At 45.3% G+C, this 21,351-nt stretch overlaps 1 protein-coding gene across 1 annotated transcript in view; it reads right to left on the bottom strand.

Annotated features, from left to right (window-relative positions):
* Window positions 1-21,351, bottom strand: part of LOC138771964 (NXPE family member 4-like) — a 48,786-nt gene that overhangs the window by 8,271 nt on the left and 19,164 nt on the right. Inside the window, exons 2-3 of the mRNA XM_069951997.1 lie at window positions 16,510-16,618; window positions 1,073-1,773 (exon numbers count right to left, since the gene is read on the bottom strand). Of these exons, the coding sequence (XP_069808098.1) occupies window positions 1,073-1,773; window positions 16,510-16,602 (794 nt within the window). The 5' untranslated portion in view covers window positions 16,603-16,618. The remainder of the gene's footprint in view (window positions 1-1,072; window positions 1,774-16,509; window positions 16,619-21,351) is intronic.

Here is a 21,351-nt window from a genome sequence, read left to right as displayed (position 1 = left end):
AAGTCCCAGACACAGATATCAATCAATGATATTAATACCTAATTGGAAAGATAATTGTATTGTAGATAGATTTATTTTTATAGTCATGATTATTTTTTATTTTTTTGTTTATATTTATGAATTGATAGGTTATTTATTAGTAATATGATATTTATTATTATTGATATAATATGATATTTATTATGGTATTTATAAATGTGTTCTATGTCTTACATAATAGCAGGGGATGAACTCTACAACTTAGACCCTTTACTCCCCTGGGTAACGCAAAATATGGGTCTGGAGATTTAAGTGCAGAAAAAAACACTGCCACCCAGTGTCTCTTATATGTTATTGCACTTAGGAAGTTGCCGTAGATTTACACTATTTACGTAGTCTGTGTATGACGCTCACTGCGCCCTATGTCACTTCCTCCGCAGCCATGGTCTGCACCCGGTGTGTGGAATATGGACGGAACAACGGGAGATAGTGAGTAGTTATTGTTATTTTTATATGTATATATGTAATAGTGGGGTTGTGATTAGTGTACTGTATTCTATTGAATTAGAGAACAAGTCGAGAGATGAGGTTACACAGCGCTCCGTGATACCAGAAGTGCTGTGCTGAGATTTGTTGTACTACTGGGTTATAAATCGCTCTGTGTCTGGGACTTTGTATTTGGCTTGAGAAAGGCACTGATGGATTGTAGTGCCGAAACGCGTTGCTGCTTTTAATAAATTTATGTTATTATTATTATTATTTCGGCTGGGAGTCAGAATCATTGGTAGCTACTAGCTCATCTACCCCTGACTACCCTGTTTATTCCTGCGCCGCCACTGTGGAGGATCCGTTCTGGTTCCTGAAGTTCACTTAGGACCTGGTTGTTGCTGTGCATTTTGTCCATACCTTCGTGTGGAGGATCCCGGGCTGAGCTGCGATATTGGAGTTATGTGTGACATAGTGTTGTGCCTATAATTGCTGCACAACTCCTAAAGGTGAGACACCTTGTGCACCACTTTTCACTACGTTATTATACCAGGAGGCGCCCTTTTCCTTTTTTCTTTTACCACAGTATATAATTGTAGTCCTTTACCTGTTACATATTAACTCCTCCGCACCCCTGAGGAAACTGACTTTTTTGTTGAAGGACTGAAGAGTACTTAAGGAACCACAATGAAAATTGTCCTGTTTGATGCAGTAAAATGCCTCATTGTCTTTGCTAGGTCTATATTCACAGACTTCCTCTTCTGTGTCCAGCTTGAAGCCACATTGACTTTTAATAGATTGGTTTCTGTTCACAAATGTTCCTTCAAACCTTATGAGACCATAGTCGTTGTCCCTGGCTCTCCATAAAGCTGACACCGCTTCACTCGAGTGGTAAAGTAACAAAGAAATAAACACTTTGCCTTCCCAAAATAAAGTAAAGTGGATGTGATAGGTTCCATTGTTAAAGTCTTCAACCACTCCCGAGGCTCCGGCCTTCAGAGTAGGGTTGTGAATTCTACTTTTTATAAAGTCTCCTCCATACGTCTTCCTATTACCCAAGTAATCAAACATATCAATTTGGATGGTTAACTTGTCTCCGATGCAATATGTCTTTTTAGGGTTAAAAATGGTGGCCTTGCTGTTCTTAGCGCTTGAGGCAAACCTACTGTCATTAAGGGACACGATATGGATCCATTGAGATACCTTGTTGAGGATAAGACGCTCATCTTCTGTTGGGATAATGCCGCTACTGGACTTTGTGTCTGAGTTTATAGTCAAATTAAGTAAGTAAACTGTTGCAGGGGAAACCTAAAAAATACAGAATTATAACATTTTATGGCATATATTATTAGTTTAAGGGTGCCTTCACACCTACCGTATCGCAGTAGAAAATCCGCTGCGGATCCGCAGCAGATTTAACTAAATGAATGAACACAGCATTAAATACGCACAGTCAAATCCGCTGCGGATCCGCAGCAGATTTGTAAGTGCGGATTTAATGCTGTGTTCATTCATTTAGTTAAATCCGCTGTGGATCTGCAGCAGATTTTCTACTGCGATACGGTAGGTGTGAAGGCACCCTAAAGAAGAAATTCTATACTTAATAACTCACTGCGTGTAATGGCAATGGATGGCCAATGGCTGACAAATCCTCTAACAGTTTACATTACCTGTCCACATTCCCAGTCTCCTCCTGCACTATGTTTTCTTCCCAGACTCATGCTTTGCAGCTTCAGAGCCGCCTGTCTGAGATGACAGGCTGCTCAGCCAATCACAGACCATGGTGGTCTAGGCCCATGATTGCCACTGAAACATGAGACCAAGGAGGAAAAAGAGTGCAGGATGGGACCGGGAACGTGGACAGGTAATGTAAACTGTTTGGGTAAAGGCTGCATGGACAACGCTAACGATATCCACGCAGCCCTTTGTAAACGATTATCAGGCCGTGTAGTAGGCCCAGTTTACAGTAATCAATACCCAGTTTACAGTATTGATTAGGCCACCATTGGCCCGTGTGCTAAGACCCTAACAGTATAGCCCCCTGGCCTTAGGGCCCTATTCCACCGGACGATTATCGTTAGCATAATCGTTAACGATTAACGATCTCAAACGACCGCTATTGCGAAAGACCTGAAAACGTTCACTCATTTCCATGGAACGATAATCGTTACTTATGATCGTAATTGCGATCGTTTCTTCTTCCGTATTTATTCGCTATTGCGTTCGTATCTATTGCGAACGACCGACCGATGTCTTATTCAATGCGAACGATTTGCGAACGTTTTGCGAACGAGCAACGATAAAAATAGGTCCAGATCTTATAAAGATTAACGATTTCTCGTTCGGTCGTTAATCGTTACTGCATTTCAACCGAACGATTATCGTTTAGATTCGAACGATTTAACGATAATCTGAACGATAATCGTCCGGTGGAATAGGGCCCTTACTTTCTAGTTGGAAGATCAATTGTTTTCCTTTAAATGACAACACAGTAGATTCTTTGCATTTTCTTACTACCCCCTTAGGGCCAATTCACACAGAGTTGAGAGTCATGGAAGCGGAGGCGCTTAAGCCGTCCCGTTAAAACAGCTGCCAGGCGGGAGCTCCGCTGCGAAATTCTACCGATTATACTCTGTGTGAACAGACCCTTACAGTATAGGTTGAGCTCTGCTAGTGCAACTGGCAATGGTTTAGTAATAATGCCCCTCCTTCCCATGCCTCACGAATTAATAATGCATTCTGTGCACCATATAGAAATAGTAAGACTAACATTCTCATACTTATAGATTCCCGGATTCCATGGAATCCCCAGGAGTGATGATGTCATAGCACTTTGCCACTGGCCAGTGTGAGAATGTGCCCCAGCGGCCTGCAGGCCTGAAGTTCCTGCTGCCTATCAATGTGAATTGTGGAGCAGGTATAGTCAAAGGCAGGCCAAAAATCAAGGGTCTGTGTCCCAGGTACCCGATGCTAGTGACACGCCTGGTTATTAGCTGTCAATGATAGGGATTACAGCCAATTCATTCAGCTATCTATAAGCCAAACTGAACGTGGAAGTAATTTTAAAAAATAATTATTGTGCATAGTTCTGCACTCATCATCTTTCTGCACAAATCATTTTCCATCAAGAATTCCAGATTACTTAAAAGTTACTCATTCAACTGTTCATAATATAAACAGAATATATTATAGGATATATATATAGTATAGTTTGTTTTGGTTTTTTTAGACTTCAATATTCACCATTACAGGGTCTATGCAGGAAACTCACCATTACAGGGTCTCTGCAGGAAACTCACCATTACAGGGTCTATGCAGGAAACTCACCATTACAGGGTCTATGCAGGAAATTTACCATTACAGGGTCTATGCAGGAAAAAGGTTACAAATGCAATGAAGGAGCAGCAGTAGTCATTGGAGGCCAGTGGAAGTCCAGCAATAGTCATTTTAGGCCAGTACAGGAGCAGCAGTAGTCAACATGGAGGCCAGTTAGGAGCAGCAGGAGCCAACATGGAGGACAGGCAGAAGCAGCAGTAGCCAACATGGAGGCCAGGCAGGATCAGCAGTAGCCAACATGGAGGCCAGGCAGGAGCAACAGTAGTCTACATGGAGGCCGGGCAGGATCAGCAGTAGCCAACATGGAGGCAAGGCAGGATCAGCAGTAGCCAACATGGAGGACAGGCAGGAGCAGCAGTAGCCAACATGGAGGACAGGCAGGAGCAACAGTAGCCAACATGGAGGCCAGGCAGGAGCAGCAGTAGCCAACATGGAGGCCAGGCAGGAGCAGCAGGAGCCAGCAAGGAGGCAAGGGCAGGCACAGCAGTAGTCAACCTAGATGCCAGTTAAGGCCCAGCAGTAGCCAACATTGAGGCAAGGGCAGGCACAGCAGTAGTCAACCTAGATGCCAGTCAAGGCCCAGCAGTAGCCAACATTGAGGAAAGGGCAGGCACAGCAGTAGTCAACCTAGATGTCAGTCAAGGCCCAGCAGTAGCTAACATTGAGGCAAGGGCAGGCACAGCAGTAGTCAACCTAGATGCCAGTTAAGGCCCATCAGTAGCCAACATGGAGCCAAGGGTAGGAGCAACAGTAGCCAACATGGAGGCCAGGCAGGAGCAGCAGTAGCCAACAAGGAGCCCAGTACAGGAGCAGCAGTAGCCAACATGGAGGCCAGGCAGGAGCAACAGTAGCCAACAGGGAGGCCAGGGCAGGAGCGGCAGTAGCTAACATAGAGGCCAGGGCAGTAGCGGCAGTAGTCAACATGGAGGCCAGTGAAGGCCCAGCAGTAGTCTATATAGAGACCAGGGCAGGAGCAGCAGGAGCCAACATGGAAGCCAGGCAGGAGCAACAATAGCCAACATGGAGGCCAGGCAGTAGCAACAGTAGCCAACAGGGAGGCCAGGGCAGGAGCGGCAGTAGCCAACATGTAGGCCAGGGCATGAGCAAAAGTAGTCAACAGGGAGTCAAGTGAAGGCCCAGCAGTAGCCTATATGGAGGCCAGGGCAGGATTGGCAGTAGCCAACATGGAGGAAAGGGCAGGAGTAGCAGTTGTAATAGGGTGACATGAGCAGCGGAAGCAGAATAAGGAGGTCCATGGACAGGCAAGAGGTAGCAGGGCAGCAGCAGCAGCAGCAGGAATGGTGGAATGACCAGTACAGTCTAGTTCACATATAGGCCATAATAGAAGCAGAAAAGGTCCTACATCTTAGTGACAACACGACCAAATCCTACTCTGTGGTATCAGGAGCAGGTGTCACAAAGTCCTTATCTATCCATGTGGCGTTTATTTTAATGAGTCAGACGCTCCACACTATCACAGGACAATCTGGTTCTCCTGGGACTGACAATATGATCTGCTAAGCTGAAAACTCGCTCGGATGACAGACTGCTGGCCGGACAGGAGAGTATGTCCAAAGCAAATTCAGCGAGTTGTGGCCAGACATCTAATTTTTCCACCCAGTAGTTCAGGGGTTCGGGGACGTTAGTTGGCAACGTAGAGTCCAAAAACATGTGGACTTGCTGTTTGAGGTGTGCCGCCATGTCCTGCTGCTGTGCAGGTGCTCCTGCTACCCCGGCCTGGGGCTGCATGAAAGCGTGCATCATGGACATCAGGCTCAGACTGGTGACGCTGCTCCTGCCACCCAAGCTGCTAGAGGAGGATGTGGAGGAGGCAGCGCTGCTGGTGTGGCCCTGGTGGGAATGAGAATGTTGTGTTCCAAAGGCTGCCACTAACTGTGCACCCAGCTCCTCTCTATAATAATTCATTTTTTCCTCCCGTTGGGAAGGGTGAATGAATTTACACAGCTTGTTGCGATACCGTGGGTCCAGTAGTGTAGCCAGCCAGAACTCGTCCCATTGACAAATACTTTGCAAGCGTGGGTTGGCCCGAAAGCATATCAACATGCGCTTAGCCATTTCCACCAGGGAGTGAGAAGGAGTCCCCGCCTCCATCTCCACAGCATACTGCCAATGGGTACTGCCTCCATCTTCCTCATCCTCCTCATAGCCCTGCATATCCTCCTCTGGCTCCCCTCTGGTCTGGCAGGAAGGCTCATCTCCTTCCCTAGTTCCTGTGCGTTCAGGTCCTCTTCCTCCTCCTCCTCCTCCTCAACTTCCTCTCCCTCGGCTTCCGCCCAGCCTTCCTCCAGCGACCCAGGCTGTGACAGTGGCAAGACCTCTTCCCCCTCGCCACTGAGTCGCATCAGCATCAGCTCCAGTACATGAAGCATGGGTATGATGGCGCTCAGTCCTGTGTCTTGCCCACTGACCAGAAAGGTGGCCCCCTCAAAGGGTCATAGCAAGCGGCAGGTGTCACCCATGAGCTGCCACTGCCCGAGCTTCAGGTTACACAGGGGAGTCGCCGTGTCAACCTGCATCAAGAGGAAATCAGTCAAGGCCTTTCTCTGCTCATAGAGCCAGTCCAGCATGTGGAGGGTGGAGTTCCACCGCGTGGCTACATCGCAAATGAGATGATGGTTGGGAAGACCATTTCTCCGCTGCAGGTCGAGGAGGATGTGGTGAGAGCGACTTGAATGACTGAAATGGTTACACAGCTTTCGAGCCATTGACAGCACAGTCTGTAAATGGGATGAAGACTGTAGAAAGTGTGTAACTATTAGTTTTAAAACATGTGCCGTACACGGGGCGTGCCTCATACCTCCTCGACGCAGCGCGGAGAGAATGTTGCTCCCATTGTCACTCACCACCGTCCCAACTTTAAGATGGTGTGGAGTCAGCCACAAGAGGATTTCTGTCTTAAGCAGGCGGTGCAGCTCTTCCCCTGTGTGTTTCCTTTCACCCAGGCAGGCTAGATGCAGCACAGCGTGACACCTCCGTTCTACACCCAAGTGGTACAAGGGAGGAACACTGGCGGTTGAGGAGGTTTTGGACCTACTGGAGGAGGTGGAGGAGGACCGTGACAATGCTGTGACAATGGGGTGGTGTCATCGCCCTTCCCTGGCCAAGTTGCTGGGGGTCCGCCGGCCATATTACATTTACTTACTGAGCAGTAATGGACATACAGTGGTGCCTTGGATTATGAGCATAATTGGTTCCGGGGCCATGCTTGTAATCCAAATTCACTCTTTAACCAAAGCAAATTTTCCCATAAAAAAATCATAGAAATGCAGACAATTGGTTCCACACCCCAAAATTAATGATTTATTATTCTGAATAACATGTATAACAGATGAAACAAACATTCAGAAACAGCAGTGATATTATAAGTTACTGTATAGTAATGGAGAGGATGGGAAACACAAGGACTGACAGAGACTGCAGGAAGCATGAAGGAATGAGCAGGGCAGATGTGGGCACATACATGCAGCACTCTCTGTCCGGGGAGAGAGGGGCTACAGCTATGGAGAGATTACCTCCACAGTCCTGTCCCCTGATGTAATCCCTAGCCTGAAGTGGATCTGCTATGATTTGGAAGGTGAGGGAGACTTCCTGAGTCAGAGTGCAGGGCTGTAGACCACGCTATGCAGACCATGCCCCTCCCCCACTCGCGCTCCAACCCAGTACAGGGAGCTCCTAAACCAAAGCAATGCTCTTCAACCAAGTCACAATTTTGAAAAACTGTGAGCTCTTAAACCAAAATGCTCTTAATCCAAGTTACTCTTAAACCAATGTACCTCTGTATACTGCCCTTGCCCGTAATTACAGCTCCAGATGTCTGTGGTTAAATGTACATGTCTGCTCACTGAATGGCTCAGCAAGTCAGCAACCTTTTCGTGAACATAGCTGTTCATGGCCGGGATAGCTGTGTTGGAAAAGTAGTGTCGACTCAGCACCTTCCACCGTGGCTCCGCACATAACATCAGTTCATGGAAAGGTGCCGAGTCGACAACTTTAAACGGCAGAGCCTGAATCACCAGCAAGTTGGCCAGGTGGGCGTTCAGCTTGACTGCTGCGGGATTGCTGGGTGCATATGTCTGCCTCCGGTATAGGGACTCCATGATGCCAGGCTGCCTACTGCTAGCAACACAGGGGCCACCAGCCGAAGAAGGGAGTGAAGCCACACTCCCTTCCACAGAGGAGGTCTGACTCTGTGAAAGGCCCCCCTGACTACTGCTGCTTTCTGCTGCTGCTGTTGACCGCGGCTCTGCCTGGGCCTGCTGTAACCCACTATCACCCCATTTCTCCCAGGCGGAAAGGTGGTGGCCCTTCATATGGGCAGCCATGGCGCTGGTGCCAGGATGGCAACTCTTGCCTCTTTTAATGCGCCTGTCGCACAGGGGACAGATGACCACATAGGTATCCTCCGGGCACTTTTCAAAAAACTGCCACACAGGCGAGGTGTAGAGTCTAGAACCGTCAGACTGCGAGGATGGGCGGGCGCTGACGATACTAGGACCTGCAGTGGAGGAGGTTTCCCCAGTGGTCATCTGCTTGTCCCGGCTACACTTCCAACTGGTTAGTTAACTACTGCTGCCTGTCTGCTTTTTAGTTGTGGCGGGCCTGCTGGCGGACGGATTCCAGGTTGACGAATCCGTCAAATAAGCCAAATCCTGCCGTGGCTCCCATGTAACATCTGATGTAGCATCATCCTGTTCCAGAATGATGCTATGATCCTCATCAGGCTTCTGCCCAGCCCTCTCTCGTCTACAGCCTACTGCTCTCCTACCAGGCCTAACATGGGCCTGCTCTGATATCGCCTCCGACACAGCTATGCCCTGCACTTGATTGTCCCCTGTCTCTTCCCCCCCACGTGCTCATCATCATCAAAGAGCCGTTCGCTGCTCATAGACGCCAACAGTTCCCTTGCAGGCGGCGGGTCAAAAGTTAGCTGGATACAGTGCTATACACCTGAACCAAGTATTTTGGTCTCTCAGGATAAGACAGATGTGATATACACACTATCAGAAGTATAGGACTTGTATATCTGTACTACACGTTTTGGTTCCATGCAACCTTCTCTGTCCAATGCCTGATCTATCTATCTTTCGCCCTCTCTATATTTCTCTCTCCATCACTAGATGTTTCTCCTCTCCGCTTTCCTAATCTTTCCTTTCCCTTCCCACAATATCTTCTCAGTAGTCTGTAGCACACACCAGCAGCTTGCTTCCTCTCTCTCTCTCCCTCTAAACACTGCGTGGTGCTGTCATGTGACCGCTCCTTTTAAAGAGGACCAATCACCTAAATTTAACTGTCCCTGTTGTAAAAGTTCCTCTCTCCCTAAGTCTATCTCTGAAGATACGGACTGTCTTTATAGTCTGTATCTTTCTAATTTACCTAATCCATCCTAGCGGCGCAGTAAGGCCGGGCGCGGCCATCTTGATTATGTCCCTTGCGTTCCAATGGTGCGTTCCACCGTCGGACCGCAAGTGACGTCATCAACATGGCGCCCGGCTTTACAGCACCGCTACAGAGGACTGGGTAAAGTATAAGATACAGACTGCAAAGGCAGTCTGTATCTTCATAAAGTCTATTCCTGAAGATACAGACTGCTTTTGCAGTCTGTATCTTATACTTTACCCAGTCCTCTGTAGCGGTGCAGTAAAGCCGGGCGCCATCTTGATGACGTCACTTGCGGTCCGACGGTGGAACGCACCATTGGAACGCAAGGGACGTAATCAAGATGGCCGCGCTCGGCCTTACTGCGCCGCTAGGATGGATTAGGTAAAATATAAGATACAGACTGCAAAGGCAGTCTGTATCTTCAGAGATAAACTAAACTGTCAGTTAGGGCATTCATACACAGTGATCTCGCACTGTATAGCGCGGGATCACTGTGTATTTACAGAGCGGCGGGCAAAGGCTCATGGGAGCCCTTCCCGCCGCTCGGCATGCCGGGAGTTTCCTGTCGCGCGCCGGCTCTTTTCAAAAGAGCCGGCGCGCGACAGTGAACGGAAATGCAAATATATTAAAAACCCGGCAAAAAAATTGATTAATTATATTTACAAAAATTTATTAAAAATTAAATCTTATTAAATGGAGCAATAAAAAAAAAACAACATTTGCCCGTGATTGGTTCTCTTTAAAGCAAAACCGACGTCACCCAGGGGGTGGGCTAGTACAAGATCCCTGCTGATTGGATGTGTTCCGGGCATCATGGGGAAGCGCTTTTTCCGCCCGGAACACTTCCTGCTTTCTAGAATGGCGGCTGCCATTTTAGAAAGTAAGAAAAAAAAAAAAATCGGAGCGGATTTCCAAAAATCCGAATCTGATCGGACTCGGATTTTTGGGAAAACCCGAACCGGATCCCATATCGGGCGAACCGGTTCGCTCATCTCTAGTCATTATCAGACTTGTTCATGATACACCCAGAAAGTAATTCTAATCATCTGAATCAGCCACAACCCTTGTAGTCGCATATACAATAGGTGCTGCCGTATTAGTAATGACAAACTAGGGCACAAGGTAAGGAACACTGCCCCTGTTATATCATCCTGTCTTTTAACCCCTTCAGGACCAGGCTAATTTTCGTTTTTGCGTTTTAATTTTTTCCTCCTTGTGCTTAAAAGGCCATGGCACTTGCATTTTTACACCTACAGACCCACATGAGCCCTTATTTTTTGCGTCACTAATTGTACTTTGCAATGACAGGCTGAATTTTTGCATAAAATATGCTGCGAAACCAGAAAAAAATTATATGCGCAGTAAAATTGAATAAAAACACAATTCTTTTTCTTTGGGGGGGGGGGGGTGTTCATTTTTACCCCGTGTGTCCTATGGAAAAAACTGACATGTTATATATGTTCCTCAAGTCGTTACAATTACAACGATATGTAACATGTATAACTTATATACGTTCCTTAAAATCGCTCCATTCCCAGGCTTATAGCGCTTTTATCCTTTGGTCTATGGGGCTGGGTGAGGTGTCATTTTTTGCGCCATGATGTGTTCTTTCTATCGGTACCTTGATTGCGCATATGCTACTTTTTGATCGCTTTTTATTACAATTTTTCTGGATTTGATGCGACCAAAAATGCACAATTTTGCACTTTGGGATTTTTTGGCGCTTACGCCATTTACTGTGCGAGATCAGTAATGTGATTAATAGTTCAGGCGATTACGCATGCGGCGATACCAAACATGTTTGTTTATTTATTTATTTTTATTTATAACATGGGAAAAGGGGGGTGATTCAAACTTTTATTAGGGGAGAGGGCTTTTTACTAATAACAATACTTTTTTTTTTTTTTTTTTACACATATACTAAAAGCCCCCCTGGGGGACCTTTAGTATATACACTCTGATCTCTCATTGAGATCTTTGCTGTATAAGTATACAGCAAAGATCAATGAGATCGGCACTCGTTTGCTTTCGGCTGCTGCAGCCGAAAACAGACGAGTGCCGAGTCGGGGACGGCGCCATCTTGGAGCGGTCCCCGGCCGTCAGCAGTAACGGAGATCGCTCCTCCGGGACAACGTCCCAGAGGAGCGATCTCACCCACTAGACACCAGGGAAGTGCTGCGTCCGGTAATCGGATGCAGCTGTCATCTTTGACAGCTGCATCTGATTACCTTATTAGCGGGCACGGCGATCGGACCGTGCCCGCTAATAGCCGCGGCCCCAGGCTACATGAGGCACCCGGGTCCGCGGCGGTTAACAGCGGGGTCGACGCGCGGCCCCGCTCTGAACGCCCTCACCCGCGTGAGGACGTACAGTTATGTCCTCGTGCGGGAAAGGGTTAATATTGTAGTGAGGTTATTGAACATATTGGGGGAAATTTATCAAACTGTTGTAAAGTGAAACTGGCTCAGTTGCCCCTAGCAACCAATCAGAGAGTCTGTGAGGAATGAAAAGTGGAATCTGATTGGTTGCTAGGGGCAACTGAGCAAGTTTCACTTTACACCATGTTTGATACATCTCCCCCATTATTTCTAGGTAAAGTGTATCCACCTATTATTCAGCTGCTATAATAATTTACTTTCATGTATTTAGATGGCTGATAACAGGGGATACTGAGGATAGGAAAGATTTTTGACTTAGTATACATTTTGTGGTAAACCCAGTGAATGACATTCTGCTCCTATATATAGTGTTTGTAATTTTGAAATACGCTAATTGTAGATATATACATGCATATTTTCTGGTAAGATATTCCTTTCGAGGGTATGTTACAGCATGCAAACCAATTATTTGCTAAGAACCTTATTTTATTTCTATTTTTTTTTCTATGGCATTTTTGCATTTCTAAATATCTATATTAACCCCTTCAAGACAGAGCCCTTTGATGCACAAAAGTCTGGGTCAGATTAATGCAATGTTCCTCTCAGCCTTCTAGGAGCCATAGCGCTTTGTAAAATATGCAATCATTACATTGCATATACTGATCTATGCTATTCCATAGCATAGCATAGATCATCGGCGTTATCGGCGATCTATGTATAGAGCCTGCCTGAGAGCAGGCTGTACACATACTGTAGATCGCCCATCCGACAGGATGGAGGTAAGGAGCTTACCCTCGCCTGTCTTTAGATGCGATCAGAACACCCGCAGCATGGCTCCAGGGGTCCTGATCACTCAGTGACATGCTTGATCTGTCACTGAGCACCTTAAACGCCCTGATCTATCTATCTCCTATCTATCTATCTATCTATCTATCTCCTATCTATCTATCTATCTATCTATCTATCTATCTATCTATCTGGACAGCAATAGTCTGCAGTACACCAACATGTGGTAAAAATAAGGTGATTTATTCTATTAAACAGGTACAAGTACAAATAGCTACGTTTTAACTCTCTCCCAGAGTCATTCTCAAGCATTGTGGGAGCTAAAGCAATATAGAGCAGCACACCTGAACACACCGACGTCCAATATGTGGTGGCAGTGGGTAATCTAGACCAGGGATTTAGATAGCTAGTTCAATAATATATATCCCCCAGCACACAGGAGTAAGAGCAAAAAAATGGTGAATTTATTTCATCAATCGCTAAGTTGAAGGGGAGGACCTCCAAGGTGGTATTCTCTGGAATACTGCCTGTGCCATGCGCATCGCAGGAAAGACAGCGGGAGCTTAGGGAGTTAAATGCATGGCTCAAGTCATGGTGTAGAGGAGAAGGAATTGGGTTTTTAGAGCACTGGGCTGACTTTTCATTGGGGTACAATCTGTTTTCCGCAGATAATTTGCACCTTAATGGAAGGGGGTCCGCTGTGCTGGGGGAGAGAATCCTAGAAGGGGTGGAGGGGTTTTTAAACTAGGGATGTGGAGGGAGGACAATGTAGTATGTAATGTGGTGGCAGATAGGTTAGAGAGGGGACAGAACAATGAGGAGGGAGGAGAAGGGTCCTGTGGGGGGAGGATAAGAGCAGTGCATAGGGAGATCCATATGTTCGGGATGAACAGTGAGGATGATTGTAGCCACAGCACAGTAATAAATCCCATTTCTTATAATGAAGCGGTTAAACTCGATGGTAATATAAAGTGTATGGTTACGAATGCCAGAAGTCTAGCCAGCAAGATGGGGGAGCTGGAGGCCCTGGTTCTGGAGGAGTCCATTGATGTGGTTGGTGTGACTGAGACATGGCTGGACTCCTCACATGACTGGGCTGTCAATATTCAGGGATTTACGTTGTTCAGAAGGGACCGGGTGGGCAGAAGGGGAGGAGGAGTATGTCTGTATGTCAGAAGTGATATGAAAGTGAGTGTAAAAGATGCAATAGTGGGCGATGACTGTGATGATGTGGAAGCATTATGGGTAGAACTACAGAAGGAGGTAAAGAGTGAAAAAATTATTCTTGGTGTAATCTATAGACCCCCCAACATTACTGAGGAGGTAGATGGCCAGTTGAATAGACAAATAGAGCGGGCTGCCCGGGAGGGGACAGTAGTGGTAATGGGGGACCTCAACTACCCAGATATAGATTGGGGTCACGGTTTAGCTAAAACCACAAAGGGGAGGGAATTTCTTAGCCTCCTGCAGGATAATTTTCTGGGCCAGTTTGTAGAGGAGCCAACTAGAAGTGATGCCTTGTTGGATCTGGTTATTTCTAACAACGCTGAGCTGGTTGGGGATGTAACTGTCCGTGAACACCTGGGTAATAGTGACCACAATATAGTGACTTTTAGCTTAAAGTGTAGAAAAGAAAAACATGTTGGGAGGGAAAAACTCTTAATTTTAAAAGGGCCAATTTTCCTGGGTTAAGGGCAGAACTTCAGGGCATAGACTGGGAGCGGCTGTTGTCGCATACTGATACAGCTAATAAATGGGAAATCTTCAAATCCACATTAAATAACTGTACTGCCAAATATATTCCTATGGGTAACAAATATAAACGGTTAAAATCCAATCCCACATGGCTTACAACCGAGGTTAGAAGGGCTATAAATGAGAAAAAAGGGGCATTCAAAAAATATAAATCAGAGGGGTCAGCTGTAGCATTTAAACATTACAAAGAAGTCAACAAAACCTGTAAAAATGTAATAAAAGCAGCAAAAATTCACAACGAAAGGCAGGTAGCTATAGAAAGCAAAAGAAACCCCAAAAAATTCTTCAAATATATTAATGCAAAAAAACCAAGGTCAGAGCATGTAGGACCCCTAAATAATGGCGACGGGGAATTAATAACTGGGGATCAGGAGAAAGCTGAGTTACTTAATGGGTTCTTCAGTTCTGTATATACAAAAGAGGATGGAGCTGTGGTGGGTGGGGCCAGTACTGAGGTGGGTGGGGCCAGTGCTGCTAACACATGTAATGTACTGAACTGGTTTACTATAGATATGGTCCAAGATAAATTAAACAAACTCAATGTAACCAAAGCTCCAGGGCCTGATGGATTGCACCCCAGAGTTCTTAGGGAACTCAGTTCTGTAATTTCACTACCCTTGTATGAAATATTCCGTGATTCTTTGCTTACTGGTATTGTGCCGAGGGACTGGCGTAAGGCAAATGTAGTGCCGATCTTCAAAAAGGGCTCTCGAACTTCCCCAGGTAACTACAGACCCGTAAGCTTAACGTCCATTGTGGGGAAACTATTTGAAGGGCTTATAAGGGACTACATCCAGGAATATGTAGTGGCTAATAGTATTATAGGTGATAACCAGCACGGTTTTACTAAGGACAGAAGCTGTCAAACCAACCTAATATGTTTCTATGAAGAGGTAAGTAGAAGCCTGGATGGCGGCGTGGCTGTGGATATCGTGTACCTGGATTTTGCAAAAGCGTTTGACACAGTTCCTCATGGACGTCTGATGGGTAAGTTAAAGTCTATCGGTTTGGAAAATTTAATGTGTAACTGGATTGAAAACTGGCTTAATAATCGTACCCAGAGAGTGGTGGTCAATGATTCCTACTCCGAATGGTCCCCGGTAATAAGTGGTGTACCCCAAGGGTCAGTACTGGGCCCTCTTCTGTTTAACTTGTTTATTAATGATATTGAGAATGGAATTAACAGCAATGTTTCTATCTTTGGAGATGACACCAAGCTTTGTAGTACAGTACAGTCTATGGAGGATGTGCAGATGTTACAGGATGACTTAGACACACTGAGTGTTTGGGCGTCCACTTGGCAAATGAGGTTCAATGTGGATAAATGTAAAGTTATGCACCTGGGTACTAATAACCCGCATGCATCATATGTCCTGGGGGGAGTTACTCTGGGAGAGTCACTGATAGAGAAGGATCTGGGTGTACTTGTAGATAATAAACTACAGAACAGCACACAATGTCAGTCAGTGGCTTCTAAGGCCAGCAGGATATTGTCATGCATTAAAACAGGCATGGACTCTCGGGACAGGGATATAATATTACCGCTTTATAAAGCTTTGGTGCGGCCTCATCTGGAGTATGCTGTCCAGTTTTGGAACCCGATTCATAAAAAGGATGTTCTAGAGCTGGAGAGGGTACAAAGACGGGCAACTAAACTAATAAGGGGAATGGAGCATCTTAGTTATGAGGAGAGATTAAAAGAATTACATTTGTTTAGTCTGGAGAAGAGACGTTTAAGGGGAGATATGATTAACTTATTTAAATATATAAATGGCCCCTACAAGAGATATGGGGAAAAGATGTTCCAGGTAAAACCCCCTCAAAGGACAAGAGGGCACTGCCTCCGCCTGGAGAAAAAAAAGGTTCAATCTCCAGAGGCGACAAGTCTTCTTTACCATGAGGACTGTGAATCTGTGGAACAGTCTACCACAGGATCTGGTCACAGCAAAAACAGTAGAGGGCTTCAAAACAGGGCTAGACAAGTTCTTAGACCAAAATAATATAGATGCATATGTATAGAACCTATCACCCCTCCCCCTTCCCTGTATGCATCCCCTCCTTGGTTGAACTTGATGGACATGTGTCTTTTTTCAACCGTATTAACTATGTAACTATGTAACTATGTAATGTGATAACAAAACACGGCATATGAAGTGACGCGTCTATCTATCTATCTATCTATCTATCTATCTATCTATCTATCTCCTGTCTGTCTATCTATCTATCTATCTATCTATCTATCTATCTATCTATCTAATATCTATCTATCTATCTATCTATCTATCTATCTATCTATCTATCTATCTATCTATCTGCAGAGTTGAACGCATGTTATATGGCAGTAGATTTGCTACAGTGAGGTTTGTAAATGTGAATGACATTACTGTACCTGTGTGGAATGTCGATGAGTTAGGTAACTTATAAACATGATGGTTATGACTGTAGCAGCCAGAAAGATGTTATGTTTTCGAATACCACACATCACCTTAAGATGAGCTCTGAAAGACAGTGGTAATTTTCTGTTATCAGCTTTTAACTTTTAAAAATTTGCACGTATAAAAGTAGTATATACACAAATACTGTGTGTATCAATCCTAGTCATTTTAAAGGGGTTATCCTGAGCTACAAAAACATGGCCACTTTCTTCCAGAGACAGCCCCGCTTTTGTCTCCAGATTGGATGGGGTTTTGCTGCTTAGTTCCATTGAAGTGAATGGAGCTTAATTGCAATCCACACCTGAACTGGAGACAAGAGTCGTGTTGTCTCTGAAAGAAAGTGGTCATGTTTTTGTGGCACTGGATAATCCCTTTAACCCCTTAAGGACAGAGCCTGAAATGGGCTTAAGGACAGAGACAAATTTTATGAATATGACCAGTGTCACTTTATTTATTAATAACTTCGGGATGCTTTTACCTATCCAGCCGATTCTGAGACTGTTTTCTCGTGACATATGGTACTTTACATTTCTGGTAAAATGGAGTTGATACTCATAACGAATCTTTATGAAAAACACCAAAATAACGTGAAAAATTTTGAAAAAATGCATTTTTCCAACTTTGAAACCTTTCTGCTTATACAGAAAATGGTTATGCTATAAATTATATATTAATTAGCATTAGCAACATGTCTACTTTATGTTGGCGGCATTTATTAAACTATATTTCCTTTTTTAGACAATAGGAAGCTTAAAACATTAGCAGCAATTTTCCAAATTTTCAGTAAAATTTCAAAATCAGATATTTTTAGGGACCTGTTCAGGTTTAGGGTACAAACCCACACACCGTATACACAGCAGATACGCAACAAATACGCAGCAAATACGCAGCAGATTTGTTGGTACAGATTTGATGCTGTGTTCAGCTATTTAGATATAATCTGCTGCGTTTTTGCTGCGTATTTGCTGCGTGTTTGCTGCGTGTTTGCTGCGTATCGCAGCAGTAAATACGCTGCTTATACGGTGTGTGGGTTTATACCCTTAAAGTGTATTTGAGGGGACTGTATGTTAGAAAGCCCCACAAAGCACCCCATTTCAGAAACTGCACCCCCCAAACTCTGCAAAAGCACATCCAAAAAGTTTTTTTAACCCTTTAGGGGAGTCCCAGAAATAAAAGCTAAGTGTGTAAGAAATTTGAAAATGTTTATTTTCTGTGCAGAGATTTTATTGTAATCTAATATCTTTCATAATGATAAACCTAGTAGCAGAGAAATGCACCCCAATATTGATTGCTCCGTTTCTGCAGTTTATAGAAATACCCCATATGTGGCCCTATTGTGCTATTTGACGCAACCACAAGCCTCAGATATAAGGGAGCGCCTAGTGAATTTCAACGCCTCCGTTATATTTGGTCATTTTTGACTGTACCACTTCAGGTTGGCAGAGGCTCTGGGGTGCCAAAACCTAAAAAACACCCCTAAAGGGACACCGTTTAGAAAACTACACCCCTCAAGTAATGTAACAAGGAGTGCGGTGAGCATCTGGACCCCACAGGTGCTTCACAGATTTTCAGAACAATGTGGTGTAAAAAAAGAAAAATTCTATTTTTTACACTAAAATGTTGTTCTAGCATTCATTTTTCATTTTTACAAGGGGATAAAAGAAAAAAAAAACACCAAACATGTAGCGCAGTTTCTCCCGAGTACAGAAATACCCCACATGTGGACATAAAGTGCCAAGCGGGCGCAGGACGAGCCTCCAAAGGGAAGGAGCGCCAATTGGCCTTTGCAAGCTGGATTTTACTGGAATGGATTTCAAGGGTCATGTCGCATTTACAGAGCCCTCGTGCTGCCAAAACATTGGAAACCCCCCACAAGTGACCCCATTCTTGAAACTGCACCCCTCAAGGAATCTAACAAGGGGGGCAATGAGGATATGGACCCCACTGGTGATGGGCACAAATGTGGAACAATGTGACGTGAAAGTGAAAATTTTCATTTTTTCACTTTCACCGCACAAATGTGCCCGTCATCAAGGGGTCCATATCCTCACTGCACCCCTTGTTATATTCCTTGAGGGGTGTAGTTTCCAGAATGGGGTCCCTTGTGGGGGGTTTCCAGTGTTATGGCAGCATGAGGGCTCTGTAAATGCGACATGGCGTTCATCATCCATTCTGGCCAAATCCAACCTCCAAAATCCAAATGGCGCTCCTTCCCTTCGGAGGCTTGCCCTGCGCCCACATGGCGCTTTATTTCCACATGTGGGGTATTTACGGACTCGGGGGAAATTGCTCTACACATTTTGTGTGTTTTTTTTTTTCTTTTAACCTCTTGTGAAAACGAAAAATTTAAGGCTAAACCAACATTATAGTGTAAAAAATGTAATATTTCATTTTCACGCCATACTGTTCCACATTTGTTCCCATCACCAGTGGGGTCCATATGCTCACTACACCCCTTGTTACATTCCCTGAGGGGTGTAGTTTCCATAATGGGGTCACTTGTGGGGGGGTTCAACTGTCTTGGCAACACAGGGGCCTTAAAAATGCAACATAGCCCCTCGAAATCCATTCCAGCCAAATCCAGCCTCCAAAAGCCAAATGGCGCTCCTTCCTTTTGGAGGCTTACCCTGCACCCGCATGGGGCTTTATGTCCACATGTGGGGTATTTCTGTACTCAGGGGAAATTGCTCTACACATTTAGTTTTTTTTTAATCTTTTAACCCCTTGTGAAAATGAAAAAATCAAGACAAGATCAATGATTTAGTGTAAAAATTAAACATTTTTTACACTATATGTTAGTCTAGCCTTGATTTTTTCCTTTTCCACAAGGGGTTAGGGTAATTTCCCCTGGGTACAAAAATACCCGACATGTGGGCATAATGTGCCATATGGGCACAGGGCAAGCCACCAAAGGGACAGAGCGCCATTTAGAGGCTGGAATGGAGGATGGAGGCCATGTCGCAATTAAAAAGCTCCTGTGCTGCCAGGACAGTAGAAACCCCCCACAAGTGACCTCATTCTGGAAACTACACCCCTATCAACCTATATCTTTCTCTTTGTACACATGCCTTTCCAACACTGCCAGGAGCTCTTACACATCCCTGTAGGAAGTAGTCACTTGGTGGGAGGAAGTGTAGCGTCAGTTCAACCCAGATTCTCGTAGGAAGAGGACACACAGAGCATACATCCCTGCTGTAGCCAAGCCAGGGCCTAGATCTGCCAGGACCCTTGTCTGGGACAAGTTCAGCGAGTGTGTTAGTGAGTTGATTGAGACACACGCCTCTACTGTATTCTATTTTTTCAAGTATCTCCGCAGCACAGGTCCAGTTAAGCACTAAAGTCTGTATCAAGATTATCTATTTGCTGCACAGTAAAGCTGTTCTATTTTTATCACTAGGACTCAGTCATCCTTTCATCAGCACCAGCACCTATACACATCCGCCACACACCTTGGGTCATTTTCCCCTTTCTGTGGGTGGTGGTACCGATAGTCTGGGTGGGTCAATTGCCACTCAGGACTACCTTGACAGGAGCCCAAGGGACCCATCACAGCCTGGCAGGTCACCGACCATTTTGGGGAACAGTACAAACCGGCCATACTAAGCAGGTACCAACATCACACCTGTGTGCTGGACTAGCACTGGTGTCACGACAACCACCATCACTGCCCGTGTAATGTAGCAATAGATCCGAACACCACAATACCTCTGATGTACTGTAAAAGAATGTGGTGATGAAAGTAGTGATAAAGTTTTGCCACTAGATGTCGCTGTACTAGATATGTGTATTCAGATGTTGCACGGCTGAAGTGTGGAAAGGGTTATTGTTTATTTGTATGTCATGTAAATCTGCCAACCTATGGGAATTTGTTCTTCTTCTCTCCTATCATCTCTCTCTCGCTTTACTTCTTCTGTTTGCACTCTTCACCCACTCACAGCGTACTTTAGATGCTCTGGAGAAAGGAAGTCACATGCGTAGAGGAAGCGCATGGGTCTTTTCGTGTTCTACATTGTAGAGGAAGGACGCAAGCTAAACAGCTCTCTACAGCGGTCCTCTCTGGGCCCTGGCCCTCTGCCAGGTCCCCTCACACTGAACAGTCCAGTCTTAGCTAGAACCCTGTAGGGTAGGACGCAAGACAGCACACAAACCTCTTCTCAGCTATCACTACACAGCACTATGCATTGTTAAACCCTTTCAAGAGAGGACAAGTCAGAGAAAACCTCAACCCACGTTGTGGACTAGTAGAGTCACAGAGCAGGACAGTGTCCGCAAAAAAAAATGCAGGATGCAAGAACTCAATGGTCACTCTAGATGAGCTCCAGATGGGAGAAAGTTCCAGAACATTCCAAAGGTCACCACCACTGCAGCCTCCACTAATCTGGGCTTTTTACAGAATGGCCAGACAGAAGTCTCTCCTCGGTAAAAGATACATGGATGTGCAAAATAGCATCTAAATTATTGAACATTTTGGGCTTATGTCCACAAGTGGCCCAGCCAGAAACCTAACCTGAACCCAATGGAACATCTCTGGGGAGACCTAAAAATGGCTTCACCGCTAGTCCCCATTCAACCCAGTAGCAAATTACAATAGCTCTGAGCTCCTGGGGGGCCCATGGCCACCCAAACAGTAGGGTGGGGGGCCCAACCTTGGTGAACATCCCACGGCCTATGATAAATTTAATCCAGCCCTGATCCAACCTGACAGATTGAGAGGATCTGCAGAGAAGAATGGCAGAAAATTTCCAAATCCCAGTGTGAAAACCTTGTGGCCTCATAGCCAAGAAGATTGGAGGCCA

Source organism: Dendropsophus ebraccatus, chromosome 14 (assembly GCF_027789765.1).
Source record: "Dendropsophus ebraccatus isolate aDenEbr1 chromosome 14, aDenEbr1.pat, whole genome shotgun sequence".
In the NCBI taxonomy this organism is placed as follows: domain Eukaryota; kingdom Metazoa; phylum Chordata; class Amphibia; order Anura; family Hylidae; genus Dendropsophus; species Dendropsophus ebraccatus.
This window is presented reverse-complemented; position numbering and strand designations above follow the sequence as displayed.